Source organism: Theropithecus gelada, chromosome 11 (genome assembly GCF_003255815.1).
Source record: "Theropithecus gelada isolate Dixy chromosome 11, Tgel_1.0, whole genome shotgun sequence".
Taxonomy (NCBI): Eukaryota; Metazoa; Chordata; class Mammalia; order Primates; family Cercopithecidae; genus Theropithecus; species Theropithecus gelada.
Window position 1 is genome coordinate 16551021 of NC_037679.1, and position 22463 is coordinate 16573483.

Below are 22463 nucleotides of genomic sequence, written 5' to 3' on the forward strand. Positions count from 1 at the left end.
CAACCTCTGCCCCCCAGGTTCAGGTGATTCTCCTGTCTCAGCTCCCTGAGTAGCTGGGATTACAGGCGCCTGTCACTATGCCCGGCTAGTTTTTGTACTTTTAGTAGAGGGTTTCACCCTCAACAGGGTTTCACCATGTTGGCCAGGCTGGTCTAGAACTCCTGACCTCAGGTGATCCACCAGCCTCGGCCTCCCAAAGTGCTGGGATTACAGGCGTGAGCCACCGCGCCCGGCCTCATTTATGCTTTTAACAAGGATTGATTGAGCGCCTCCTGCGTGCAAGGAGCAGTGTCAGGCACTGGAGATGAGAGAAGGGAATGAGCCCTTTTGGAGCTTAAGGAGAGACAGACCTTAACTAATGACACAATAAACTTAATAATTACAATTGAATCAGAGACAATGGACAAGTAATACAAGATGCTATGACAGGTAGATAGGGGGCTGATGTCAGCTTCTTCCTGGTGGAAGGTGGGAACTGACCTTCCCTGGATTCCCAGCACTTTAAAACCCACACTTCTGCTTCTGCCTTACCTGACCACTCCTCTTTTCCCCTTCTCTCAGCTTCTCCATTGCACAATGTGAGGCTTTCTGTCTGGGTTTGGAGAGGTGGATTAAGGAGCGAATGCCCCTCCCCACTGGTGATATCAGAGAGCCAGCTCTCTTTCCCTGAGGGCTGGGTGGCTAGTACTGGGCTTCTGCCTCAGTGATCTTCCTTCTTAGTTTACCTTACTCCAACACATGGAGAACCCTACCCCTCAACTCTTCCTTCCCACTTCCAAAATAGTGACTAATTTCACCCATTTAGTCACTTATTCATTCATTTGGTGTTCAGTGCTTGAATCCACCCTTTTTTGCCTTCTCTGAAACTCTCTCTCCTACACTTTAGCTTGTTTTTGTTGGCTTCTTTGCATTAACTTTTAAACATATCCAAGTCTCTCCCGTCTTTAGACAAACCTCCCCTTACTGGGCTTTCCAGGTGCCACCATATATATGTCTCTCCCTTTCTTCTTCTTTTTTTTTGTTTTTGAGACGGAGTCTCGCACTGTCGCCTGGGCTGGAGAGCAGTGGCACAATCTCAGCTCACTGCAACTTCTGCTTCCCAGGTTTAAGGGATTCTCCTCAGCCTCCCAAGTAGTTGGGATTACAGCCGCCAACACGCCCAGCTAATTTTTTTGTATTTTTATTTTTTTATTTTTTTATTTTTTTTTTTATTTTTATTTATTTATTTTTTTTTTTGAGACGGAGTCTCGCTCTGTCGCCCAGGCTGGAGTGCTGTGGCCGGATCTCAGCTCACTGCAAGCTCCGCCTCCCGGGTTCACGCCATTCTCCTGCCTCAGCCTCCTGAGTAGCTGGGACTACAGGCGCCCGCCACCTCGCCCGGCTAGTTTTTTGTATTTTTTAGTAGAGACGGGGTTTCACCGTGTTAGTCAGGATGGTCTCGATCTCCTGACCTCGTGATCCGCCCGTCTCGGCCTCCCAAAGTGCTGGGATTACAGGCTTGAGCCACCGCGCCCGGCCATTTTTTTGTATTTTTAGTAGAGACGGGGTTTCACTGTGTTGGCCAGGCTGGGCTCGAACTCCTGACCTCGTGATCCGCCCACCTCAGCCTCCCAAAGTGCTGGGATAACAGGCGTGAGCCACTGCGCCCCCTCCTCTTTCTTTTTACAGTCAAACTTCTTGAGTTGCCTACACTGTATGGGGACCTCCATTTCCTGTCTCCTCACTCCACCACTTTTTCAAAGTCATTCCTCAGTAGAGTCACCCTGACCTTGCATGAACACGCTGCAGTCCTTTTTTTGCTTGACATCTCAGCAGCAGGCAACACAATTGACCTTTCTCTCCTACAAATGCTCTGCTGGTATCCCTCTTATCTTTCTAGCAGTTCCTTGTCTGTGGCATGAGGAATGACCTTCCTCTGCCTGTTCCTTAAACCACAGAAGCCTGTCTGAGATCCTGTGCCCTGTGCTTTCTGCGCATCCTCCCTGGGTGGTCTTATTCTCTCCCCAGCTCAAATGATTTCCATATGCTGCTAAGGACCATATCTCCAGTCCAGATCTTTCTCTGGGGCTTCCATCTAATCCACTGTCCACCAAAAAATCCACTTGAGTATTTCGCAGGTACCACGAACTCAGTATGAACCAAACTGAACTTGTCAGCTTTCCCCACAAACCTGTTTCTCTCCCAATACCACTACTTAGTTTAATATGAAATCAATAAATATTGACCTGGTACAGTAGCTCACAGCTATAATCCCAGCATTTTGGGAAGTCAAGGCAGAATATAACTTGAGCCTAGGAGCTTGAGGTGCAACATAATAAGATCCTGTCTCTACAAAAAATTTTTTTTTTTTTTTTTTTTTTTTTTTTTTGAGACGGAGTCTCGCTGTGTCGCCCAGGCTGGAGTGCAGTGGCGCGATCTCGGCTCTCTGCAAGCTCCGCCTCCCGGGTTCACGCCATTCTCCCGCCTCAGCCTCCGAGTAGCTGGGACTACAGGCGCCCGCCACCACGCCCGGCTAGTTTTTTGTATTTTTAGTAGAGACGGGGTTTCACCATGTTAGCCAGGATGGTCTCGATCTCCTGACCTCGTGATCCACCCGCCTCGGCCTCCCAAAGTGCTGGGATTACAGGCTTGAGCCACCGCGCCCGGCTCTACAAAAAATTTTTAAAAATTAGCCGGGCGTGGCAGTGTGTGCCTTGTAGTCCCAGCTGCTTGGGAGGCTGAGGTGGGAGTATCTCTTGAACCTGGGAAGTTGAGGCTGCAGTGATGCGTGATAGTGCCACTGCACTCCAGCCTAGGCAACAGAGTGAGACTCTGTCTCAAAATAAATACGTTAAATAATTTAATAAATATTTATTGAATGTTCACTACCATAAATGCCAGGCAGGAACTATGTGCTAGGCATTGTCAATTAAGATGGTAAATATGGGACCGGGTGCAGTGGCTCACACCCAGCTCAATCTCAGCACTTTGGGAGGCTGAGGAGGGCAGATCACCTGAGGTCAGGAATTCAAGACCAACCTGGCCAACGTGGTGAAACCCCACCTCTAAGAAAAACACAAAAATCAGCCGGGCGTGGTGGCAGGTGCCTGTACTCCCTGCTACTCGGGAGGCTGGGGTAGGATAATTGCTTGAACCCAGGAGACGGAGGTTTCAGTGAGCTGAGATCGTGCCACTGCACTCCAGCCTGGGTGACAGAGCGAGACTCTGTCTTAAAACAAAACAAAAAAAATCCCTGCCCACTCATAACAATGAAACTACGATGTAATAATGATCACTATGATAGAGGAAATACTATCATCTGCTGTAGCACATAGAAAGTATGCCCTATTTCCCATGCCAGAAACCTAGCAGCCGACCTGAATTTATCTTGTTTCCTCACCACCCGCATTGATTCAATTGATGACTGAACACTTCAATTTATATTTTCCCAATCTACCTACCTTTTATCCCTACAACTACCACTCCTTTACCCTGGACGATATAACTTCCTAACTAGTCTCATTGCATATAGTTCTGCTCCCCTCCCATCCATTCCTGACACAGCAGCCAGAGTGACCTTTCTAAAACACATATGCCCTGCTACTCTTCTGACTTAAACTTTCCACATTTTATAATGTCATTTACAGATTCCCTCTCTATCCTTTTCACAGTCTCCACCACAAACTCCACACTGCAGTCTTATGCGAATTCCTCACATTCTTAAAGTGCACTGAAATCTTTGATCCTTTGCATATGTTGTTTCCTCTGCCTGAAACACATCTCTTCTCCACTCCCTCCAGTCTTCACCTAGATAACTCTTACTCATCACTGAGATCTCAGCTGAAAGGTCACTTGCACAGGAAAGTATTTCAGCCAGGCGCGGTGGCTCACGCCTATAAACCTAACACTTTGGGAGGCCAAGGACGGTGGATCACTTGAGGTCAGGAGTTTGAGACCAGCCTGGGCAACATGGTAAAATCCTGTCCCTACTAAAAATACAAAACTTAGCTGAGTGTACTGGCCCAGCTACTGTAGTCCCAGCTACTTGGGAGCCTGAGGCACAAGAATGCCTTGAACCTGGGAGGCAGAGATTGCAGTGAGCTGAGATCATGCCACTGCACTCCAGCCTGGTGACAGAGCGAGAGTCTGTCTCAAAAAAAAAAAAAAAAACAGGTTGGGTGCAGTGGCTCACACCTGTAATCCTAGCACTTTGGGAGGCCGAGGCAGGTGAATCACAAGGTCAGGAGTTCGAGACCAGCCTGGCCAACATGGTGAAACCCCGTCTGTACTAAAAATACAAAAAAATTAGCTGGGCATGGTGGTGGGCACCTGTAATCCCAGCTACTTGGGAGACTGAGGCAGGAGAATCGCTTGAACCTGGGAGGCAGAGGTTGCAGTGAGCCAAGACTGCGCCACTGCACTCCAGCCCGGGTGACAGTGCGAGACTCTGCCTCAAAAAAAAAAAAAAAAAAAAAGCGTATTTTCACCCTTTAGAGGGGCCCTAACTCACACTTTAAGGATTATTTGATTTTCTGACTTTCAGGAAGTCTGTGAGTGCTTCCAAGGTAGCAGAAGCCCACATCCATTTTGTTGATAACTGTGCCTTCAATGCCTTCTATGGTCACTTCTACAGCGATTTCTGGCGTAAAGTCACATCTTTGTGCCTCAGTTCCCTCATTAGTAAAATGGAGATGAGAGACCTACCTCAGTTGGTTTATTTATTTTAGACAGAGTCTCGTTCTGTCGCCAGCCTGGAGTACAGTGGTGTGATCTCGGCTCACTGCAACCTCCGCCTCCCAAGTTCAAACAATTCTCCTGTCTCAGCCTCCCGAGTAGCTGGGATTACAGGCATGGGCCACCATGCCCAGTTAATTTTTGTATTTTTAGTAGAGATGGGGTTTCACCATGTTGTCCAGGATGGTTTCGAACTCCTGTCCTCAGATGAGCAGCCCGCCTTGGCCTCCCAAAGTGCTAGGATTACAGGTGTGAGCCACTGCGTCCGGCCTATTTATTTATTTTTTTTTGAGACAGAGTCTGGCTCTGTCGTCCAGGCTGGAGTGTAATGGCACGATCTCGGGTCACTGCAACTTCCGCCTCCCGGGTTCAAGTGATTCTGCTGCCTCAGCATCCTAAGTAGCTGGGATTACAGGTGTGTACTACCACACCCCGCCAATTTTTTGTATTTTTAGTAGAGACAGGGTTTCACCATGTTGGCCAGACTGGTTTTGAAATCCTGACCTCAGGTGATTTGTCTGCCTCGGCCTCCCAAAATGCTAGGATTACAGGTGTGAGCCACCGCACCCAGCCTCTTGGCTAGTTTTAAAAACTATTTTTGGCCAGGAGTGGTGGCTCATGCCAGTAATCCCAGCACTTTGGGAGGCCGAGGCAGGTGCATCACCTGAAGTCAGGAGTTCAAGACCAGCCTGGCCAACATGATGAAACCCCGTCTCTACTAAAAATACAAAAATTAGCTGGGCGTGGTGGCAGGTGTCTGTAATCCCAGCTACTAGGGAGGCTAAGGCAGGAGAATCGCTTGAACCTGGGAGGTGGAGGTTGCAGTGAGCCAAGACCACACCACTGCACTCTAGCCTGGGTGATAAGAGTGAGACTCCGTCTCAAAAAAAAAAAAAAAAAAAAAAACTATTTTGTAGAAATGGGGTCTCACTATGTTGCCCAGGCAGTCTTGAATTCCTGGGCTCAAGTGATCCAGCTGCCCAAAGTACTGGGATTATAGGCATAAGTCACTGGGCCTGGCCTAGTTTTTTTTGTTGTTGTTGATGTAACAACAGCATTATTTTATTTTATTTTATTTTATTTTATTATTTTATTTTATTTATTTATTTTGTTTTGAGACGGAGTCTCGCTCTGTCGCCCAGGCTGGAGTGCAGTGGCCGGATCTCAGCTCACTGCAAGCTCTGCCTCCCGTGTTTACGCCATTCTCCTGCCTCAGCCTCCCAAGTAGCTGGGACTACAGGCGCCCGCCACCTCGCCCGGCTAGTTTTTTGTATTTTTTAGTAGAGACAGGGTTTCACCGTGTTAGCCAGGATGGTCTCGATCTCCTGACCTTGTGATCCGCCCGTCTCGGCCTCCCAAAGTGCTGGGATTACAGGCTTGAGCCACCGTGCCCGGCCAACAGCCATTTTATTATAGTTTAACAATTGTACAGGTATGGAGCAGAAATTTGGGTAGGGCTTAGGTGGGTGATTCTTCTGTCTGATGTGGCCTTGACCAAAGGTCACTTAAGAGTTTTCAGTGGGCAGATGGGCTGGTCTGGAAGACTTCACTCACATGTCTGGCACCTTGGTAAGGATGACTGAAATGCTAGGATTAGCTGGAGCTGTCAGACAGAATATCTACATGAGACCTCTCTAGCATGGCAGCTCAAAGTGGTAGGATTTCTTACATGGCAGCTCAAAGCTACCACTGTGCCAGATAGCCTGCAACTGAAGCTGCAAAACTTCTTATGGCCTAGCTTCAAAAGGCCCAGAACCTCCATAGAATTTTCTGAGATCAAATGTAAAGTGCTTAAAACAATGCCTAGCTCATGAGTACTATTAGATATTATTCTTAAAATAATATGAAGATGAATAAGAAGCATCCCTTTCTCAATAACAGGTATGTGCTTCCTTGCATAATATATACTTATTGCCAAACTCTTAGCCATCTTGCATCTCCTTTTTTTTTTTTTTTTGAGATGAAGTCTCACTCTGTTGCACAGGCTGGAGTGCAGAGGCACGATCTCGGCTCACTGCAACCTCTGTCTCCTGGGTTCAAGTGATTCTCCTGGCTCAGCCTCCTGAGTAGCTGGGATTACAGGCTTGCACCACCACACCCAGCTAATTTTTGTATTTTCAGTAAAGAAGGGATTTCAACATGTTGTCCAGGCTGGTCTCAAACTCCTGACCTCAAGAGATCTGCTCGCCTCAGCCTCCCAATGTGCTGGGGTTAAGGCGTGAGCCACCCCGCCCGGCCTTACTTCTCAATTTGATCTTTTCCCTAGAGATGTTTGGCCGGGCACGGTGGCTCACGCCTATAATCCCAGCACTTTGGGAGGCCGAGGTGGGCGGATCACAAGGTCAGGGAATCGAGACCATCCTGGCTAACACGGTGAAACCCCGTCTCTACTAAAAATACAAAAAATTAGCAGAGCTTGGTGGCGGGCATCTGTAGTCCCAGCTACTTGGGAGGCTGAGGCAGGAGAATGGCATGAACCCGGGGGACGGAGGTTGCAGTGAGCCGAGAGCGCGCCACTGCAGTCCACACTGGGCGACAGAGCAAGACTCCGCCTGAAAAAAAAAAGAGATGCTCTTCTACCCCTTTGATGAGACGTAGAGCTGTATATGAGCTCAAACTGGTATTAATATTTTACTATCTACATTCTTTTTTTTTTTTTTTTTGAGACGGAGTTTCCTCTTGTTGCCCAGGCTGGGGTGCAATGGCGCGGTCTTGGCTCACTGCAACCTCCGCTTCCCAGGTTCAGGCGATTTTTTTGCTTCAGTCTCCCGAGTAGCTGGGATTACAGGCCCCGCCACCATGCCCGGCTAATTCTGTATTTTTAGTAGAGATGGGGTTTCCGCATGCTGGCCAGGCTGGTCTCGAACTGCTGACCTCAGGTGATTCACCCGCCTCGACTCCCCAAAGTGCTGGGATTACAGGCATGAGCCACCGCGCCCAGCCTATCTACATTTTTGTTGTTGTTGATAGGATGGATGTGTACACTAACTTCCGCTTTGTCACTAAAATAATTACGCACATGGTAACCCCGAACTCCAAAACTCTGACAGTTAAGAGCTTGAATCCAGAGCCACTAAGAATAGCCGCTGTTATGACATGGCCATTTCAGGAGAAGAGAAGAAGCCGCGGTTTCAGCCATCGCCCTCCAGCAGTGTAAGAGGGTAAAAGTGCGACTTGCCCTAAAACCTAAACGTCTCTTCTGGACCTCCAGAAAAATAGTGCTGCTCTAGGCCGGACGCGGTGGCTCACGCCTGTAATCCCAGCACTTTGGAAGGCCGAGGCGGGCAGATCATCTGAGGTCAGGACTTCGAGACCAGCCTGGCCAAAATGGTGAAAGCCCGCCTCTACTAAAAATACAAAAATTAGCCGGGCGTGTGTCACGTGCCTGTAGTCCCAGCTACACAGGAGGCTGAGGCCGGAGAACCCAGTAGGCAGAGGTTGCAGTGAGCCAAGATCGTGCCACTGCACTTCAGCCTAGGTGACAGAAGGAGACACACACACACACACACACACACACAGTGCGCTCTAGCCACACACACACACACACACACAGTGCGCTCTAGCCACACACACACACACACACACACACACACACAGTGCGCTCTAGCCGCGCATCTGCGGCCTCTTCATCTCGATGATAGTCTTTTCCACACACACACACACACACACACACACACACACACACACACAGTGCGCTCTAGCCGCGCATCTGCGGCCTCTTCATCTCGATGATAGTCTTTTCCTATGTCCTAGTGTTGCATGATGGGAGAAATAGTCTACCTTCCGGTGGCGGTGCCCGGGCAGTGGCCTAACACGGGACTCCATTTCCCGGCGTGCCTCGCGGAGGCCGCTCAACTGAGCAGCGGAAGGCCAGTTCCGGTTGCATCAGCGTGGGATTCACGGCGAAATGAGACTGTTCGTGAGCGAGGGCGCTCCGGGTTGCTTGCCGGTGCTGGCCGCGGCCGGGAGAGCCCGGGGCAGAGCAGAGCTGCTCATCAGCACTGTAGGCCCCGAAGGTATTCGTGCTGGTGCTGGTGGGCGGTGGATGGGGGTGGGAGGCGGGACCGAAACACCTCAGATTCTCTGCAGCTGTCTTTGCCAAACCCCCAGTCCTCGCCACACACCCCAATCGACCACTTCCGTTATCCTTGATCACTCCACGTCTTCTTCCCTCCCAGTCACATCTTTCACTTCACTTCCTTTAATTACCCTCAATATAATGCTCTTCCCTTATCTCTCTCCTCCCCTCTTCCGTCTTCCAGGACCCCGCCTCACCACAGTAAACTGTTCTTCCCTTCCCAACCTTCTCCTACACCTATCAGGCACGCCCCTCTGCTCTTTAGTTACTAGTATGACAGCCCCCAGGCATCCTTTTGTGTTTTTAGGAAATCCCTCTCTCCCCTCCTAACACACACACACACTTCTTTCTGTTTACCTCTTCTCATTCTCAGCCGATTGTTTGGGTGACTCTTAGGAGGTTCTCTTGTCAGTCTTCTCAGCTCTTTTAATTTTGTTCTCCCACTGTGACCTTCAGATAATTATTAAGATATCCCAGTTACTTTTAGTCGTTAAGTTCTTGGCTGCAGCACTATCCCATTACCACCACCTCCTCTGCACTCCCCATCTGTTGCTTCCAGCTGGCAGTTTCAGCTGAACACCTGCTGGCCTCTCCAGCCCATTCCGGACCCACCCCCTTTCAGTGGTCCTATCCTGGAACTTCTGGGTTGAGACTGCCCATCTTTCTTTTCTAACTCACTGAACAATGCAAGATTATCCTAAGTTTACAAAGCATTTCTTTTCTTTTCCTTTTTTTTTTTTTTTAACCCATTTTCCGTTTTTGCATCAGACTGTGTGGTCCCATTCCTGACCCGGCCTAAAGTCCCTGTCTTGCAGCTGGATAGTGGCAACTACCTCTTCTCCACTAGTGCAATCTGCCGGTCAGTATTGGGCCTTGGTGTAGGGAGGTGGCTGAATCAAATCAGACCGCACTGTCCTTTGTGTGGCTTTATTTGCAGCCATTGTTTCCCTGTGTGATGAGAAATGGGCTAGATAAACAGGCCCCTCTAAATCCATCATCTGTTGCTGTCTTTCTGGGCAGATATTTCTTTTTGTTATCTGGCTGGGAGCAAGATGACCTCACTAACCAGTGGCTGGAATGGGAAGCGACAGAGCTGCAGGTAGGACTAAGGTATGGGGGATGTCTGGCAGGCCCTTGCTCTGCGTGGCCATCCTGACTCATGTCCCCTGCATTTTAGCCAGCTTTGTCTGCTGCCCTGTACTATTTAGTGGTCCAAGGCAAGAAGGGGGAAGATGTTCTTGGTTCAGTGCGGAGAGCCCTGACTCACATTGACCATAGCTTGAGTCGTCAGAACTGTCCTTTCCTGGCTGGGGTGAGTTGGGTCTTGAGATGAGGATTGGGGAAGGCTTATGATGTAAGGATTAAGAGGGAAGACTATTTTCAGATTGTTCAAACCCAACACTGCCACTTACTAGTAGTGTAATCTTGGCAAATCACTTAATCTCTCTAATCCTCAATTTTTTTTTTCAGTTGTGAAATAGGGGTAATATTATTACCTACCTCAGTAAGTTATTGTGAGGATTAAGTGAGTTAATATAAAGTGCTTAATACAGTGCTTGACACACAGTAAGTGCTCAGTAAATGTTAGATATTACCATTGGGAAGAAACTGAGTGTCTCATTTGTGTACATTTTCCTTTTCTATCCCCAACAAAGGAGACAGAATCTCTAGCCGACATTGTTTTGTGGGGAGCCCTATACCCATTACTGCAAGATCCTGCCTACCTCCCTGGTGAGAACTGTGCATATCACTCCAACCCTAGGAGCTTGGTGTAGGGGGGTTATAGAATGGGCAGTAGAATACTGAGAACTCCCTTCAAGGTGCAGCTAGACTGGGTAACTATAGCAGGAGATGGCTGAGGGAACTGGGGAAAGCAACTGGAGAAACCTCACAAAGAAGGGGGAAGAGGCCTGCTCCTGCCTACCAGGTCCTTATGTTTGCTGATTTTCTTTTCTCCCATACCCACAGAGGAGCTGAGTGCCCTGCACAGCTGGTTCCAGACACTGAGTACTCAGGAGCCATGTCAGCGAGCTGCAGAGACTGTACTGAAACAGCAAGGTGTCCTGGCTCTCCGGCCTTACCTCCAAAAGCAGCCCCAGCCCAGCCCCGCTGAGGGAAGGGCTGTCACCAATGAGCCTGAGGTTTGGAACAGGGCCTGAGGTGGGAGGTGGCTAGGAGATGGACTTTGAGCATGGCCACCAACTTTTTCAGGTAGTGGCAAGCAGAAAGTTTCTTTACCCTGTGGGCCCCCCTCACCTGGTAAGGGATTCTCTCCACTCTTCATAGGAGGAGGAGCTGGCTACCCTATCTGAGGAGGAGATTGCTATGGCTGTTACTGCCTGGGAGAAGGGCCTAGAAAGTTTGCCCCCACTGCGGCCCCAGCAGAATCCAGTGTGAGTAGACATGGCACATGTGAGTGGGGCTTGATTTTGTAGTGGAAATTGTTGATAGAGCCAGAACCTGCCTGGTATGCCCCGTGTGCTGATCTCTCTTAAGTTTTTCATTCTCTCCTTTTAATTCTTACATCTCAGGCCGGGCGCGGTGGCTCAAGCCTGTAATCCCAGCACTTTGGGAGGCCGAGACGGGCGGATCACAAGGTCAGGAGATCGAGACCATCCTGGCTAACCCGGTGAAACCCCGTCTCTACTAAAAAATACAAAAAACTAGCCGGGCGAGATGGCAGGCGCCTGTAGTCCCAGCTACTCTGGAGGCTGAGGCAGGAGAATGGCGTGAACCCGGGAGGCGGAGCTTGCAGTGAGCTGAGATCCGGCCACTGCACTCCAGCCTGGGTGACAGAGCGAGACTCCGTCTCAAAAAAAAAAAAAAAAAAAAATTCTTACATCTCTTTTTTTTTTTTTACATTTTCTCTTAGCTTATCATTTTGGACACTCTATCTGTCCCATCTGCATCCATGTTTTTCTTTTCTTTCCTCTTTTTTTTTTTTTTTTTTTTTTGAGATGGAATTTTGCTCTTGTTGCCCAGCCTGGAGTGCATTGGCATGATCTCGGCTCACTACAACCTCTGCCTCCTGGGTTCAAGCGAGTCTCCTGCCTCAGCCTCCCAAGTAGCTGGGATTATAGGTGTGCACCACCATGCCTGGCTAATTTTTTGTAGAGATAAGGTTTCACCATGTTGCCCAGACAGGCTGGTCTCGAACTCCTGACCTCAGATGATCCACCAGCCTCAGCCTCCCAAAGTGCTGGGATTACAGACGTGAGCCACCGTGCTGGCCCTGCACCCACTAGTTTTTAACCCACTGATGGAGCTAAATCTATTTTTCAAGTCCAGATCTGTATTCTGAACTCCAGACACATTTGCCATACCATCCTAGATTCCTTTACCTCCACAGGCATCTCAAATTCAACATGTCCAAAACCAAACCTGTTATCTTCCCTGCCAACTGCCCTTTTATTCATTCACCTGCCTTTGTTGAACAGCCTCCACCTTCCACCTAAAAATTCAAGCCAGGAATCTTGGTGTTATCTAGACTTCTTCCTTTCTCCCTAGCTGTGTTATTCATTCCCTTACCAAGTCATTGATTCTAACTCTTAAGTAGTCCTTGAATCCACCCCTTCTCCTCTGTATTATCACTGTCACTACACAGATACTAGCAAACCTTGTCATCTCTTACCCTCTTTCCCTGCCACTCTGTACTCCACACTGCTCCAGAGTGACTGCTTAAAACTGCACAGACTATTATCACTCCTCTTTAGAATTCTATCGAGGGTTCCTTTGTGTAATTCACAAGGCCCCTGACTGCAGGCTCAGTAACATATTTTGTCCCTCTCCTGCGACACTAAGATAATATTTATACATGTGCAGATTTTTCCATCAAAATGAAATTATTTATAGTTCTGAGTATGTTGCCATTCAATAAAGATTTGAGTGTTGACTCCTTGCCAGTCCCTGCATGCTAGGAGCTGGGTATACTGAGGGGAACAAGACAGACAGGATCTCTGCTGTCATGGGACTTTCTGTCTGGTAGGATAGAGAGGTATTTTAAAAACTATCGCACAAATGTAGAATTATACATTTTGAAAAGTCCAGGCTGGGCGCAGTGGCTTATGCCTGTTATCCTAGCACTTTGGGAGGCTGAGGTGGCTGGATCATTTGAAGTCAGGAGTTCAAGACCAGCCTGGCCAACATGGTGAAACCCTGCCTCTACTAAAAATACAAAAATTAGCCAGTTGTTGTGGCGGGCACCTGTAGTCCCAGCTACTCGGGAAGGTGAGGCAGGAGAATTGCTTGAACCTGGGAGGCGGAGGTTGCAGTGAGCCAAGATCATGCCACTCCAGCCTGGGCGACAGAGCAAGGCTCTGTCTCAAAAAAAAAAAAAAAAGTTCAATGAAGGAAAAGAAAAGGTTGATATGAGAGGAAATATCAGAGGTGACTAATTTAGAGGCCTCTCTAAAATATTGAGTAAAGACTTAAAATGGCCGGGCGTGGTGGCTCATGCCTGTAATCCTAGCACTTTGGGAGGTCAAGGCGGCAGATCACCTGAAATCAGCAGTTCGAGACCAGCCCTGGCTAACATGGTGAAACCCCGTCTCTACTAAATACGCAAAAATTAGCTGGGCATGGTGGCTTGTGCCTGTAATCCCTGCTACTCAGGAGGCTGAGGCTGGAGAATTGCTTGAACCTGGGCGGCGGAGGTTGCAGTGAGCCAAGATGGCGCCACTGCACTCCAGCCTGGGTAACAGAGTGCAACTTCATTTCACACACACCCACAAAAAACACTTAAAACAAATTTGAGACTTGCAAGATAAGCAGGGGCTAGTTAGGCAAGAGTAAGAGTGGAGAGAGGGTGTTTTCAGCGAGAGGAAACCTAATATGCAAACACCTGAGGAGCAAGAGGGTTTGCCTCTTAAGGAATTCCTAAAAGGACAGTGGTGGCAGGCTGGTCAGTCGGGGGCACATGGGTCAAAATGAGTTTTGAGAGGGAGGTGGGGCTGGCATCATGCCATTGTCTCTCACCTCTGTGCCTTCATGCATACTTTTCCTTCTCCCTGGAATGCCAGCATCTTACCTGCCTGATGCACAACTCTTCTTGCAGAGAGGAGTTCTGGATTTTCATTCTCTATAGAGTATGAGACAGTCCTAAGTGCTTCAATTTCTGGGAGGTCCCATTGTCATATTATGTTGTAATTGTCACATTACATGTCTGTTTCTTCACTAATTTGTAAGCTCATTGAAAGTAGAGATGTCTCTTTTATGGGGCTCACTTGCTATCACAGGGCCAAGTGTTCTGTAGATATTGATAAAATTTGAATGAATTTATGAAAGTCCATCCTTGTTTTGCTTGTTTTTTTTGAGATGGAGTCTTGCTGTGTCGCCCAGGCTGGAGTGCAGTGGTGCAGTCTTGGCTCACTGCAAGCTCCGCCTCCTGGGTTCACACCTTTCTCCTGCCTCAGCCTCCCGAGTAGCTGGTACTACAGGCGCCCGCCACCAGCCCACCTAATTTTTTTTAAATTTTTAGTAGAGACAGGGTTTCACCGTGTTAGCCAGGATGGTCTCGATCTGACCTTGTGATCCGCCCGCCTCGGCCTCCCAAAGTGCTGGGATTACAGGCGTGAGCCACTGCGCCGGGCCTTCTGTTTTGCTTTTTTAAAGTATATATTGAGCATATATTATGGATTCAGTTTAATGCTAAGCACTTACTTTTTGTTTTTGTTTTTGTTTTTGAGACGGAGTCTCAGGCTGGGGTGCAATGGCATGATCTTGGCTCACTGCAACCTCCGCCTCCCAGGTTCAAGTGATTCTTCTGTCTCAGCCTCCTGAGTAGCTGGGATTACAGGTGCCTGCCACCATGCCTGGCTAATTTTTTGTATTTTTAGTAGAGACAGGGTTTCACTATGTTGGCTAGGCTGGTCTTGAACTGACCTCATGATCCACCCATCTCGGCCTCCCAAAGTGCTGGGATTACAGGCGTGAGCCACCACGCCTGGCAATACTAAGCACTTTCTTTTTTTTTTTTATTCTTTTGAGACGGAGTCTCGCTCTGTCACCCAGGCTGGAGTGCAGTGGCCGGATCTCAGCTCACTGCAAGCTCCGCCTCCCGGGTTTACGCCATTCTCCTGCCTTAGGCTCCTGAGTAGCTGGGACTACAGGCGCCCGCCACCTCACCTGGCTAGTTTTTTGTGTTTTTTAGTAGAGATGGGGTTTCACCGGGTTTGCTAGGATGGTCTCAAGCTCCTGACCTCGTGATCCGCCCGTCTTGGCCTCCCAAAGTGCTGGGATTACAGGCTTGAGCCACCGCGCCCGGCCTCTTTTTTTTTTTTGAAACCAAGTCTCACTAGGATGGAGTGAGTGACGCAATCTTGGCTCGACACAATCTTGGCTCACCGCAACCTCTGCCTTCCGGGTTCAAGCCATTCTCCTGTCTCAGCCCCCCGAGTAGCTGGGATTACCGGCATGTGCCACCACACCCGACTAATTTTTGTACTTTTTTAGTAGAGATGGGGTTTTACCATGTTGGCCAGGCTGGTCTTGAACTCCTGACCTCGTGATCTGCCCGCCTCAGCCTCCCAAAGTGCTGGGATTACAGGCATGAGCCACTGCGTCCGGCCAATACTAAGCACTTCCAAGGCTCATATAGACTAGGAAGCACTGCCATCGCTCATGCCTGAAATCCCAGCACTTTGGGAGGCTGAGGCAGGAGGATCACTTGAGCCCAGGAGTTCGAGACCAGTCCTGGCAACATAGACTGCATCTCTTCCAAAAAAATTTAAAAATTATCCAGGCACGGTGATGCATGCCTGAAGTTCCAGCTACTTGGGAGGCTGAGATGGAAGGATCATTTTGAGCCCAGGAGTTCAGGATTACAGTGTGCTGTGTTGTGTCACTGCCCTCTAGGTGACAGAGGGAGACTCTGTCTCAAAAAAAAAAAAAAAAAAAAAAATAACCTTTCTCAGGCATGGAGGAGATAATTGGCATTGAAGATCCTATGGGCAGACTAAGCTGTGTTGGGCTAGAGTGCTTGCCTTCCTTTGATCTTCTTTGGCACTTTGCACCTCTTCATTACACTGATCCCAGTCAGCAGTTACATAATAAAATGTAATACTCTTGGAAGCAGAACCTAGGGCATATTCGCCTCCATATTTGCCACAGCAGTAAGCACACTCATTCTGAGAGAGAAGTGACAGTGTAACACGAAAGGAGCAGTACTCAATATGGTACAAAGTGGTTAGGGGCTTGGGATACAAAAAAGACTGTGTGGGAAGATGGCCGTCAGTGAAGGAAGGTTTTCTTGGAGGAGGTGATTTCTAAGCTGGATTTCAGAGAAAGTTACGATACTCAGTTATGGGGAGAAAGGGTGATGGATGCACAAGAAATTAGTGAGATGTGTTTTATGGCAATAAGCTGTAAAATGTTCTAGGAAGTATTTGGTCCATCTATTGGGATATGTAGCAGCGGCTGGGAAGAAGGGTTGAGGTTAATGTGAGGGAATCGGGGAGCCAGTGACTGTAGGCTAAGAATGGTTGGAAAGATGACAGGAGCCTTAGTGTATTGTCAGTGCTAAAGAGGGGATGTCGATACAGGATATGTACAGCTCAGATGTCAAGGATGATGAAACTTGAAAAGGAATACTGAATTGAGTGCCTTCAGACAGCAGGTTGAATGGCATGACCAGCAATTATCCTGGAAAAGTGGGGAGGAGAGGGTGACAGTGAAGGCAAAACTGGTGCCTGCTGGTTTGAGTTAGGCCATGAGGAAGTGACAGACATGAGTTAGAGAGTCAGTACAAAAGGACTTGTTAAGGGTTGTGTCTAGAGGGGTGAGCTCTTTGGATTTCAGATAGTGACTAGAGATGATAGTAACATAGCACCTGAAAAGAAGAGGAGAAGCCAGCGCTGGGAAAGTATTCTTGGGAGTGGTGAGAGGATGATGATTAGAAAGAGTCTAGGGAGAGTTTGAGCCTGAGAATGAGGTAATAGAAAAGCAGTCATGATAGTAAAAGGGCAGAAATTGGTGTTGGAACAAGGCTCCTTCATAGTATAGGAGACTTCCTCACTGTGGCAGCGCCCTATATTTGCAGCTATAAGGGATCTTAGGGTCCCCGGGGGACCTAAGATCTGTGGTCCTGTGGGTTCGTGTGCAGAAAGACTTTGAGTGTACATGAACACACGACAGAACAAATCTGTGTCTGGGTGTTCTGTGCACTTTGGGTCCCTCTTGAGCCTCACATGCCCCCATGCACTGTTCTCTTCCTCTTTACTAGGTTGCCTGTGACTGGGGAAAGGAATGTGCTCATCACCAGTGCCCTCCCTTACGTCAACAACGTCCCCCACCTTGGGAACATCATTGGTTGCGTGCTCAGTGCCGATGTCTTTGCCAGGTGGAGCCAGCTGCTGGGGGAGAGACCTCCTAAGGGAAGGGCGGGTCCCAGGGGAATAGGATGCCTCAAGGGTGGGGCTGGTGAGATCCCAAGGACAAGGGAGCACTGAGGCGGGGCCCCCTAGCAGTCACCATATTCCCTTGCAGGTACTCTCGCCTCCGCCAGTGGAATACCCTCTATCTGTGTGGGACAGATGAGTATGGTACAGCGACAGAGACCAAAGCTATGGAGGAGGGACTAACCCCCCAGGAGATCTGCGACAAGTACCACATCATCCATGCTGACATCTACCGCTGGTTTAACATTTCATTTGATACTTTTGGTCGCACCACCACTCCACAGCAGACCAAGTAAGTTTCCTCTAATGAGGCAGAAATGGGGCTTGAAGGCCGGGACTGGGAACAGTGAGAGTATCTTGGAGACAGAAGGAACCCAGGTGACTGTCTGGGCACTCCTAAACTTAGGATCTCAATATCACCCTGGGCAGTTGTCCAGGCCTTTTTGGGGAAAGACGGTGTGTTTAGAAGCCTGACCAGGGACTGAAGGAGCAGCTGAGGGAGGCAAGAGACCAGACGCAGGCTCATGGGAACTGTCTTCCCTCTGGTGCCTCCCTTCCTGTCTGGCTGTCCTGGAGTCTAAGATACTTCTTCCCACTCCTGTATGCATTTATAACACATAAACTCATTCTTCCTTTGCCTAATACTCATCTTTATAAAAAGTTTGCATAGCCGGGTGCGGTGGCTCACACCTGTAATCCCAGCACTTCGGGAGGCCGAGGCGGGCGGATCACCTGAGGTCAGGAGTTCGAGACCAGCCTGACCAACATGGAGAAACCCCATCTCTACTAAAAATACAAAAATTATCTGCATGTGTTGGCTCATGCCTATCAACCCAGCTACTTGGAAAGCTGAGGCAGAAGAATCTCTTGAACCCAGGCGGTGGAGGTTGCGGTGAGCCAAGATCATGCCATTGCACTCCAGCCTGGGCAACAAGAGCAAAACTCTGTCTCAAAAAAAGGAAAAAAGGCTGGGGCTGGGCGTGGTGGCTCACGCCTGTAATCCCAGACTTTGGGAGGTAGAGGCGGGCGGATCATGAGGTCAGGAGATCAAGACCATCCTGGCTAACATGGTGAAACCCTGTCTCTACTAAAAGTACAAAAAAAAAAAAACAAAAAAAACTGGGCGTGTTGGCCGGCACCTGTACTCCCAGCTACTCCAGAGGCTGAGGCAGGAGAATGGTGTGAACCCGGGAGGTGGAGCTTACAGTGAGCCGAGATAGTGCCACTGCACTCAAGCCTTGGTGACAGAGCGAGACTCTGTCTCAAAAAAAAAAAGGGCTGGGTGCGGTGGCTCACGCCTGTAATCTCAGCACTTTGGGAGGAGGAGGCAGGTAGATCACGAGGTCAGGAGTTCAAGACCAGCCTGGCCAAGATGGTGAAACCCTGTCTCTACTAATAATACAAAAGTTAGCCAGGCCTGGTGGTGGGTACCTGTAATCCCAGATACTCGGGAGGCTGCGGCAGAGAATTGCTTGAACCCAGGAGGCGGAGGTTGCAGTGAGCTGAGATTGCGCCACTGCACTCCAGCCTGGGCAACAGAGCAAGACGCCGCCTCAAAACAAACAAACAAAAAACCCCCAAAACTTTGCATAGTAGACAGGCCGCCAACTGATAGTGCTATGCAGTTTAGTTTAGCACTTGGACTGATTTAATTTTTAGGATATGTTAAAGAACAGACAGTCCTATCCTATTGGAGATTTTTGTTAATGAAAAATACAAAACAGATAAATCTGTATTCAACAAAAGTAAATTCTAAAATGTTGAGGGGAGAGACTGTGTGGGCAGTTGGGGAATATGTGTGAGGGATCTGGGCTCGTCCAGTAAAACTCTCAAAAGATGAATAGATGGCCTTTTCCTTGAGGAGCCTTCTGCCCGATTTCTTTGTCACTGAGTTTGGGTCCCTAGTTGGAGTGGCAGGAAGAAGGGGTGCACCACGTCTTCTGACTATCTCTTCCTGATTCCTGGCCTGCCTCACTAGAATTACCCAGGACATTTTCCAGCGGTTGCTGACACGAGGTTTTGTGCTGCAAGATACTGTGGAGCAACTGCGGTGTGAGCACTGTGCTCGCTTCCTGGCCGACCGCTTCGTGGAGGGTGTGTGTCCCTTCTGTGGCTATGAGGAGGCTCGGGGTGACCAGTGTGACAAGTGTGGCAAGCTCATCAATGCTGTCGAGCTTAAGGTGAGAGGAGGGTCTCCATGGGAGCCCGAAAGTAGACAGTCCTTATTCTTAAGGGACTCCCTTCTTGTCCCATTTAGGATTTTTATTTTAGCATTCTAGACCTTTAACCAGTGGCCCTTTCTGCCCCATCTCAGCAACTCATCATTTAGTTCATTTGAAAAATACCCCCTAGGCCGGGCGCGGTGGCTCACGCCTGTAATCCCAGCACTTTGGGAGGCCGAGGCGGGTGGATCACGAGGTCAGGAGATCGAGACCATCCTGGCTAACACGGTGAAACCCCGTGTCTACTAAAAATACAAAAAAATTAGCCGGGCGTGGTGGCGGGCGCCTGTAGTTCCAGCTACTCAGGAGGCTGAGGCAGAGAATGGCCTGAACCCGGGCGGCGGAGCTTGCAGTGAGCAGAGATTGCACCATTACACTCCAGCCTGGGCGACAGCGAGACTCCGCCTCAGGAAAAAAAAAAAAAGAAAAGAAAAATACCCCCTGAGCACTTACTATGTGCTGAGCACTGTGCTAAGAAATGGACAAGTTGAGTTTCTTTTTTTAATTTTTTTTTTGAGACGGAGTCTCGCTCTGTCGCCTGGGCTGGAGTGCAGTGGCGCGATCTCAGCTCACTACAAGCTCCGCCTCCTGGGTTCACGCCATTCTCCTGCCTCAGACTCCTGAGTAGCTGGGACTACAGGCGCTGACGGGGTTTCACCGTATTAGCCAGGATGGTCTCGATCTCCAGGATGGTCTCGGCCTCCCAAAGTGCTGGGATTACAGGCTTGAGCCACCGCGCCCGGCCGACAAGTTGAGTTTCTATTTCCCAACCTTTGGTCTTGCATCACACCACCTGATCTACATTTGTTTAGATCCTTCTCTCTTCCATAAATACCTTCTCTTCTAGCCATTTGTTAATTTATTTTTTCATTCATTTATTCAACATACATTTTTTGAGTCCTTAGAATAGGCCAGTTACAATTCTGGGTGCTGGGGATATAGCAATGTACAAGACAGACTTTTATTTAGTATGGTTAGGAGACCAACACTAAATAAGGAAATGATATAGAATAAACTGCCAGGAAAATGTGATAGAGAGTGACTTCTGGGGGAATATTTAATTTAGGTAGATAGGGAAGGCCTTTCAGAGGCAGTAACATTTGAACTGAGAGTTTAACCAAAGAATTAGGAGCAAGCCAGGCAATAAGAGATTAAGGATGTTCTAAGCAGAAGGACTAGGAAATGCAAAGGCCATGAGGCAGCTAAGAGCTGAAAAGGCAGAATTGGCAAGGCCAGTGTAGCAGTAACACAGTGAGTGAGGAGGAGGGTAGACTGAGATGAGGTGGGAGTCAGGCAGGGGCCAGATCACCAGGGCCTATGAAGCCATTGTGGGAATTTAGATTTTATTCTGGTTGAATGACAAGCTGCTCTGTGGAAAATGGATGGCAGGGAAGTAAGAAAGAAAATATGTTGAAGAGGCTGGGCATGGTGGCTCATACCTATAATGCCAGCAATTTGGGAGGCCAGGCCTGGTGGATCACTTGAAGCCACGAGTTCGAGACCAGCCTGGCTGTAACATGGCAACCCTGTCTCTACTAAAAATACAAAAATGGCCAGGTGCGGTGGCTCACGCCTGTAATCCCAGCACTTTGGGAGGCTGAGTTGGGCAGATCACTTGAGGTCAGGAGTTCAAGACCAGCCTGGCCAACATGGTGAAACCCCGTCTCTACTAAAAAAATACAAAAATTATCTGGGTGTGGTGGCGGACCCCTGTAATCTCCGCTTCTTGGGAGGCTGAGGCTTGAGAATCACTTGAACCTGGGAGGCAGAAGTTGCAGTGAGCCGAGATTGCGCCACTGCACTCCAGCCTGGGTTACAAAGTAAGACTCTATCTAAAAAAAAAAAAACAAAAACCACACACAAAAATTATCCAGGCCATGGTGGCACACACCTGTAATCCCAGCTACTTGGGAGGCTGAGGTAGGAGAATCTCTTGAACCTGGGAGGCGGAGGTTGCAGTGAGCCACGATTGCCACTGTATTCCAGCCTGGGTGACAGAGCAAGACTGTCCTCCCTCCTCCCAAAAAAAAAAAAAAGTATGGAGAAGGATTTGGAGGCTACAAGGTTACAACCCAGAAATGGGATGATGGTGGCTTGCACTAGGTTAGTAGCACTAGAAATGGAAAATTCAAAAATAGACTTGAGGTATATTTTTGGAGGTAAACTCTACGGAGTTGGATAGACTGGAATTTGGGATGGTCAGGAAAAAGATGCCTTGTAGGTTTTTGGCCTGGGTAGATGGTAGTACCATCTGTGAACTTGAGTGAGGAGAACAGGCTTTCAGGTGGGATGCAGCCATACTGTTTGGGTTTGTTAAGCTTGAGATGCCTGTTAGATATCCAGGCAGAGAAGTTAGGTAGACAGTTGGATATTAGGCATATGGAGTTCAGGAGAGAGGTCCTGAGAGAATTATAATTTCTCACCTTCAAAAACTCAGATCAAAACTCACCTGGGGCCAGGTGTGGTGGCTCACACTTGTAATCCCAGGACTTTGGGAGGCTGAGGCGGGCAGATCACCTGAGGTCAGGAGTTCAGACCAGCCTGACCAACATGGCAAAACCCCACCTCTACTAAAAATACAAAAATTAGCTGGGTGTGGTGGTGTGTGCCTGTAATGCCAGCTACTAGGGAGGCTGAGGCAGGATAATCTCTTGAACCTGGGAGGTGGAGGTTTCAGTGAGCTGAGACTGTCACTGCACTCCAGCCTGGGTGACAGGGCGAGACTGTCTCAAAAAAAAAGCAACAACAAAAAAGCCAGGCATGGTGGCTCACGCCTATAATCCCAGCACTTTGGGAGGCTGAGGCGGGCAGATCAACCTCCATTAGCCATTACCCTTCCATGTTTATATAGTCAGTTTATGCCACACAAATAAATTTACTCTGTAAAGATCTACACTTGTTTCTTTTTTGTTTTTTTTTTTTGTGAGATAGAGTTTTACTCTTGTTGCCCAGGCTGGAGTGCAATGGCGCGATCGTGGCTCAGTGCAACCTCCACCACCCAGGTTCAAGCGATTCTCCTGCCTCAGCCTCCTGAGTAACTGGGATTACAGGCACGCA

At 48.7% G+C, this 22463-nt stretch overlaps 2 protein-coding genes across 7 annotated transcripts in view; one reads left to right on the plus strand and one right to left on the minus strand.

Moving 5' to 3' along the window:
• ARHGAP9 (Rho GTPase activating protein 9) overlaps positions 1-9158 on the minus strand; it is a 17185-nt gene extending 8027 nt beyond the window's left edge. The window contains exons 1-3 of one of the 2 annotated variants that reach the window (XM_025400992.1): positions 9149-9158; positions 3984-4056; positions 532-584 (exon numbers count right to left, since the gene is read on the minus strand). In XM_025400992.1, the coding sequence (XP_025256777.1) occupies positions 532-584; positions 3984-4056; positions 9149-9158 (136 nt within the window). Of the gene's footprint in view, positions 1-531; positions 585-3983; positions 4091-9148 lie in introns of those variants that run through there. The other variant, XM_025400993.1, reaches the window with a different exon arrangement.
• MARS (methionyl-tRNA synthetase) overlaps positions 8483-22463 on the plus strand; it is a 27855-nt gene continuing 13874 nt past the window's right edge. For 2 of the 5 annotated variants that reach the window (XM_025400988.1, XM_025400987.1), the window contains exons 1-10: positions 8483-8729; positions 9560-9650; positions 9812-9890; positions 9969-10103; positions 10447-10522; positions 10760-10932; positions 11078-11184; positions 17010-17126; positions 17273-17476; positions 19163-19364. In XM_025400988.1, the coding sequence (XP_025256773.1) occupies positions 8621-8729; positions 9560-9650; positions 9812-9890; positions 9969-10103; positions 10447-10522; positions 10760-10932; positions 11078-11184; positions 17010-17126; positions 17273-17476; positions 19163-19364 (1293 nt within the window). In that variant the 5' untranslated portion in view covers positions 8483-8620. Of the gene's footprint in view, positions 8730-9559; positions 9891-9968; positions 10104-10446; positions 10523-10759; positions 10933-11077; positions 11185-17009; positions 17127-17272; positions 17477-19162; positions 19365-22463 lie in introns of all 5 variants that reach the window. The other 3 variants (XM_025400989.1, XM_025400990.1, XM_025400991.1) reach the window with 3 other exon arrangements.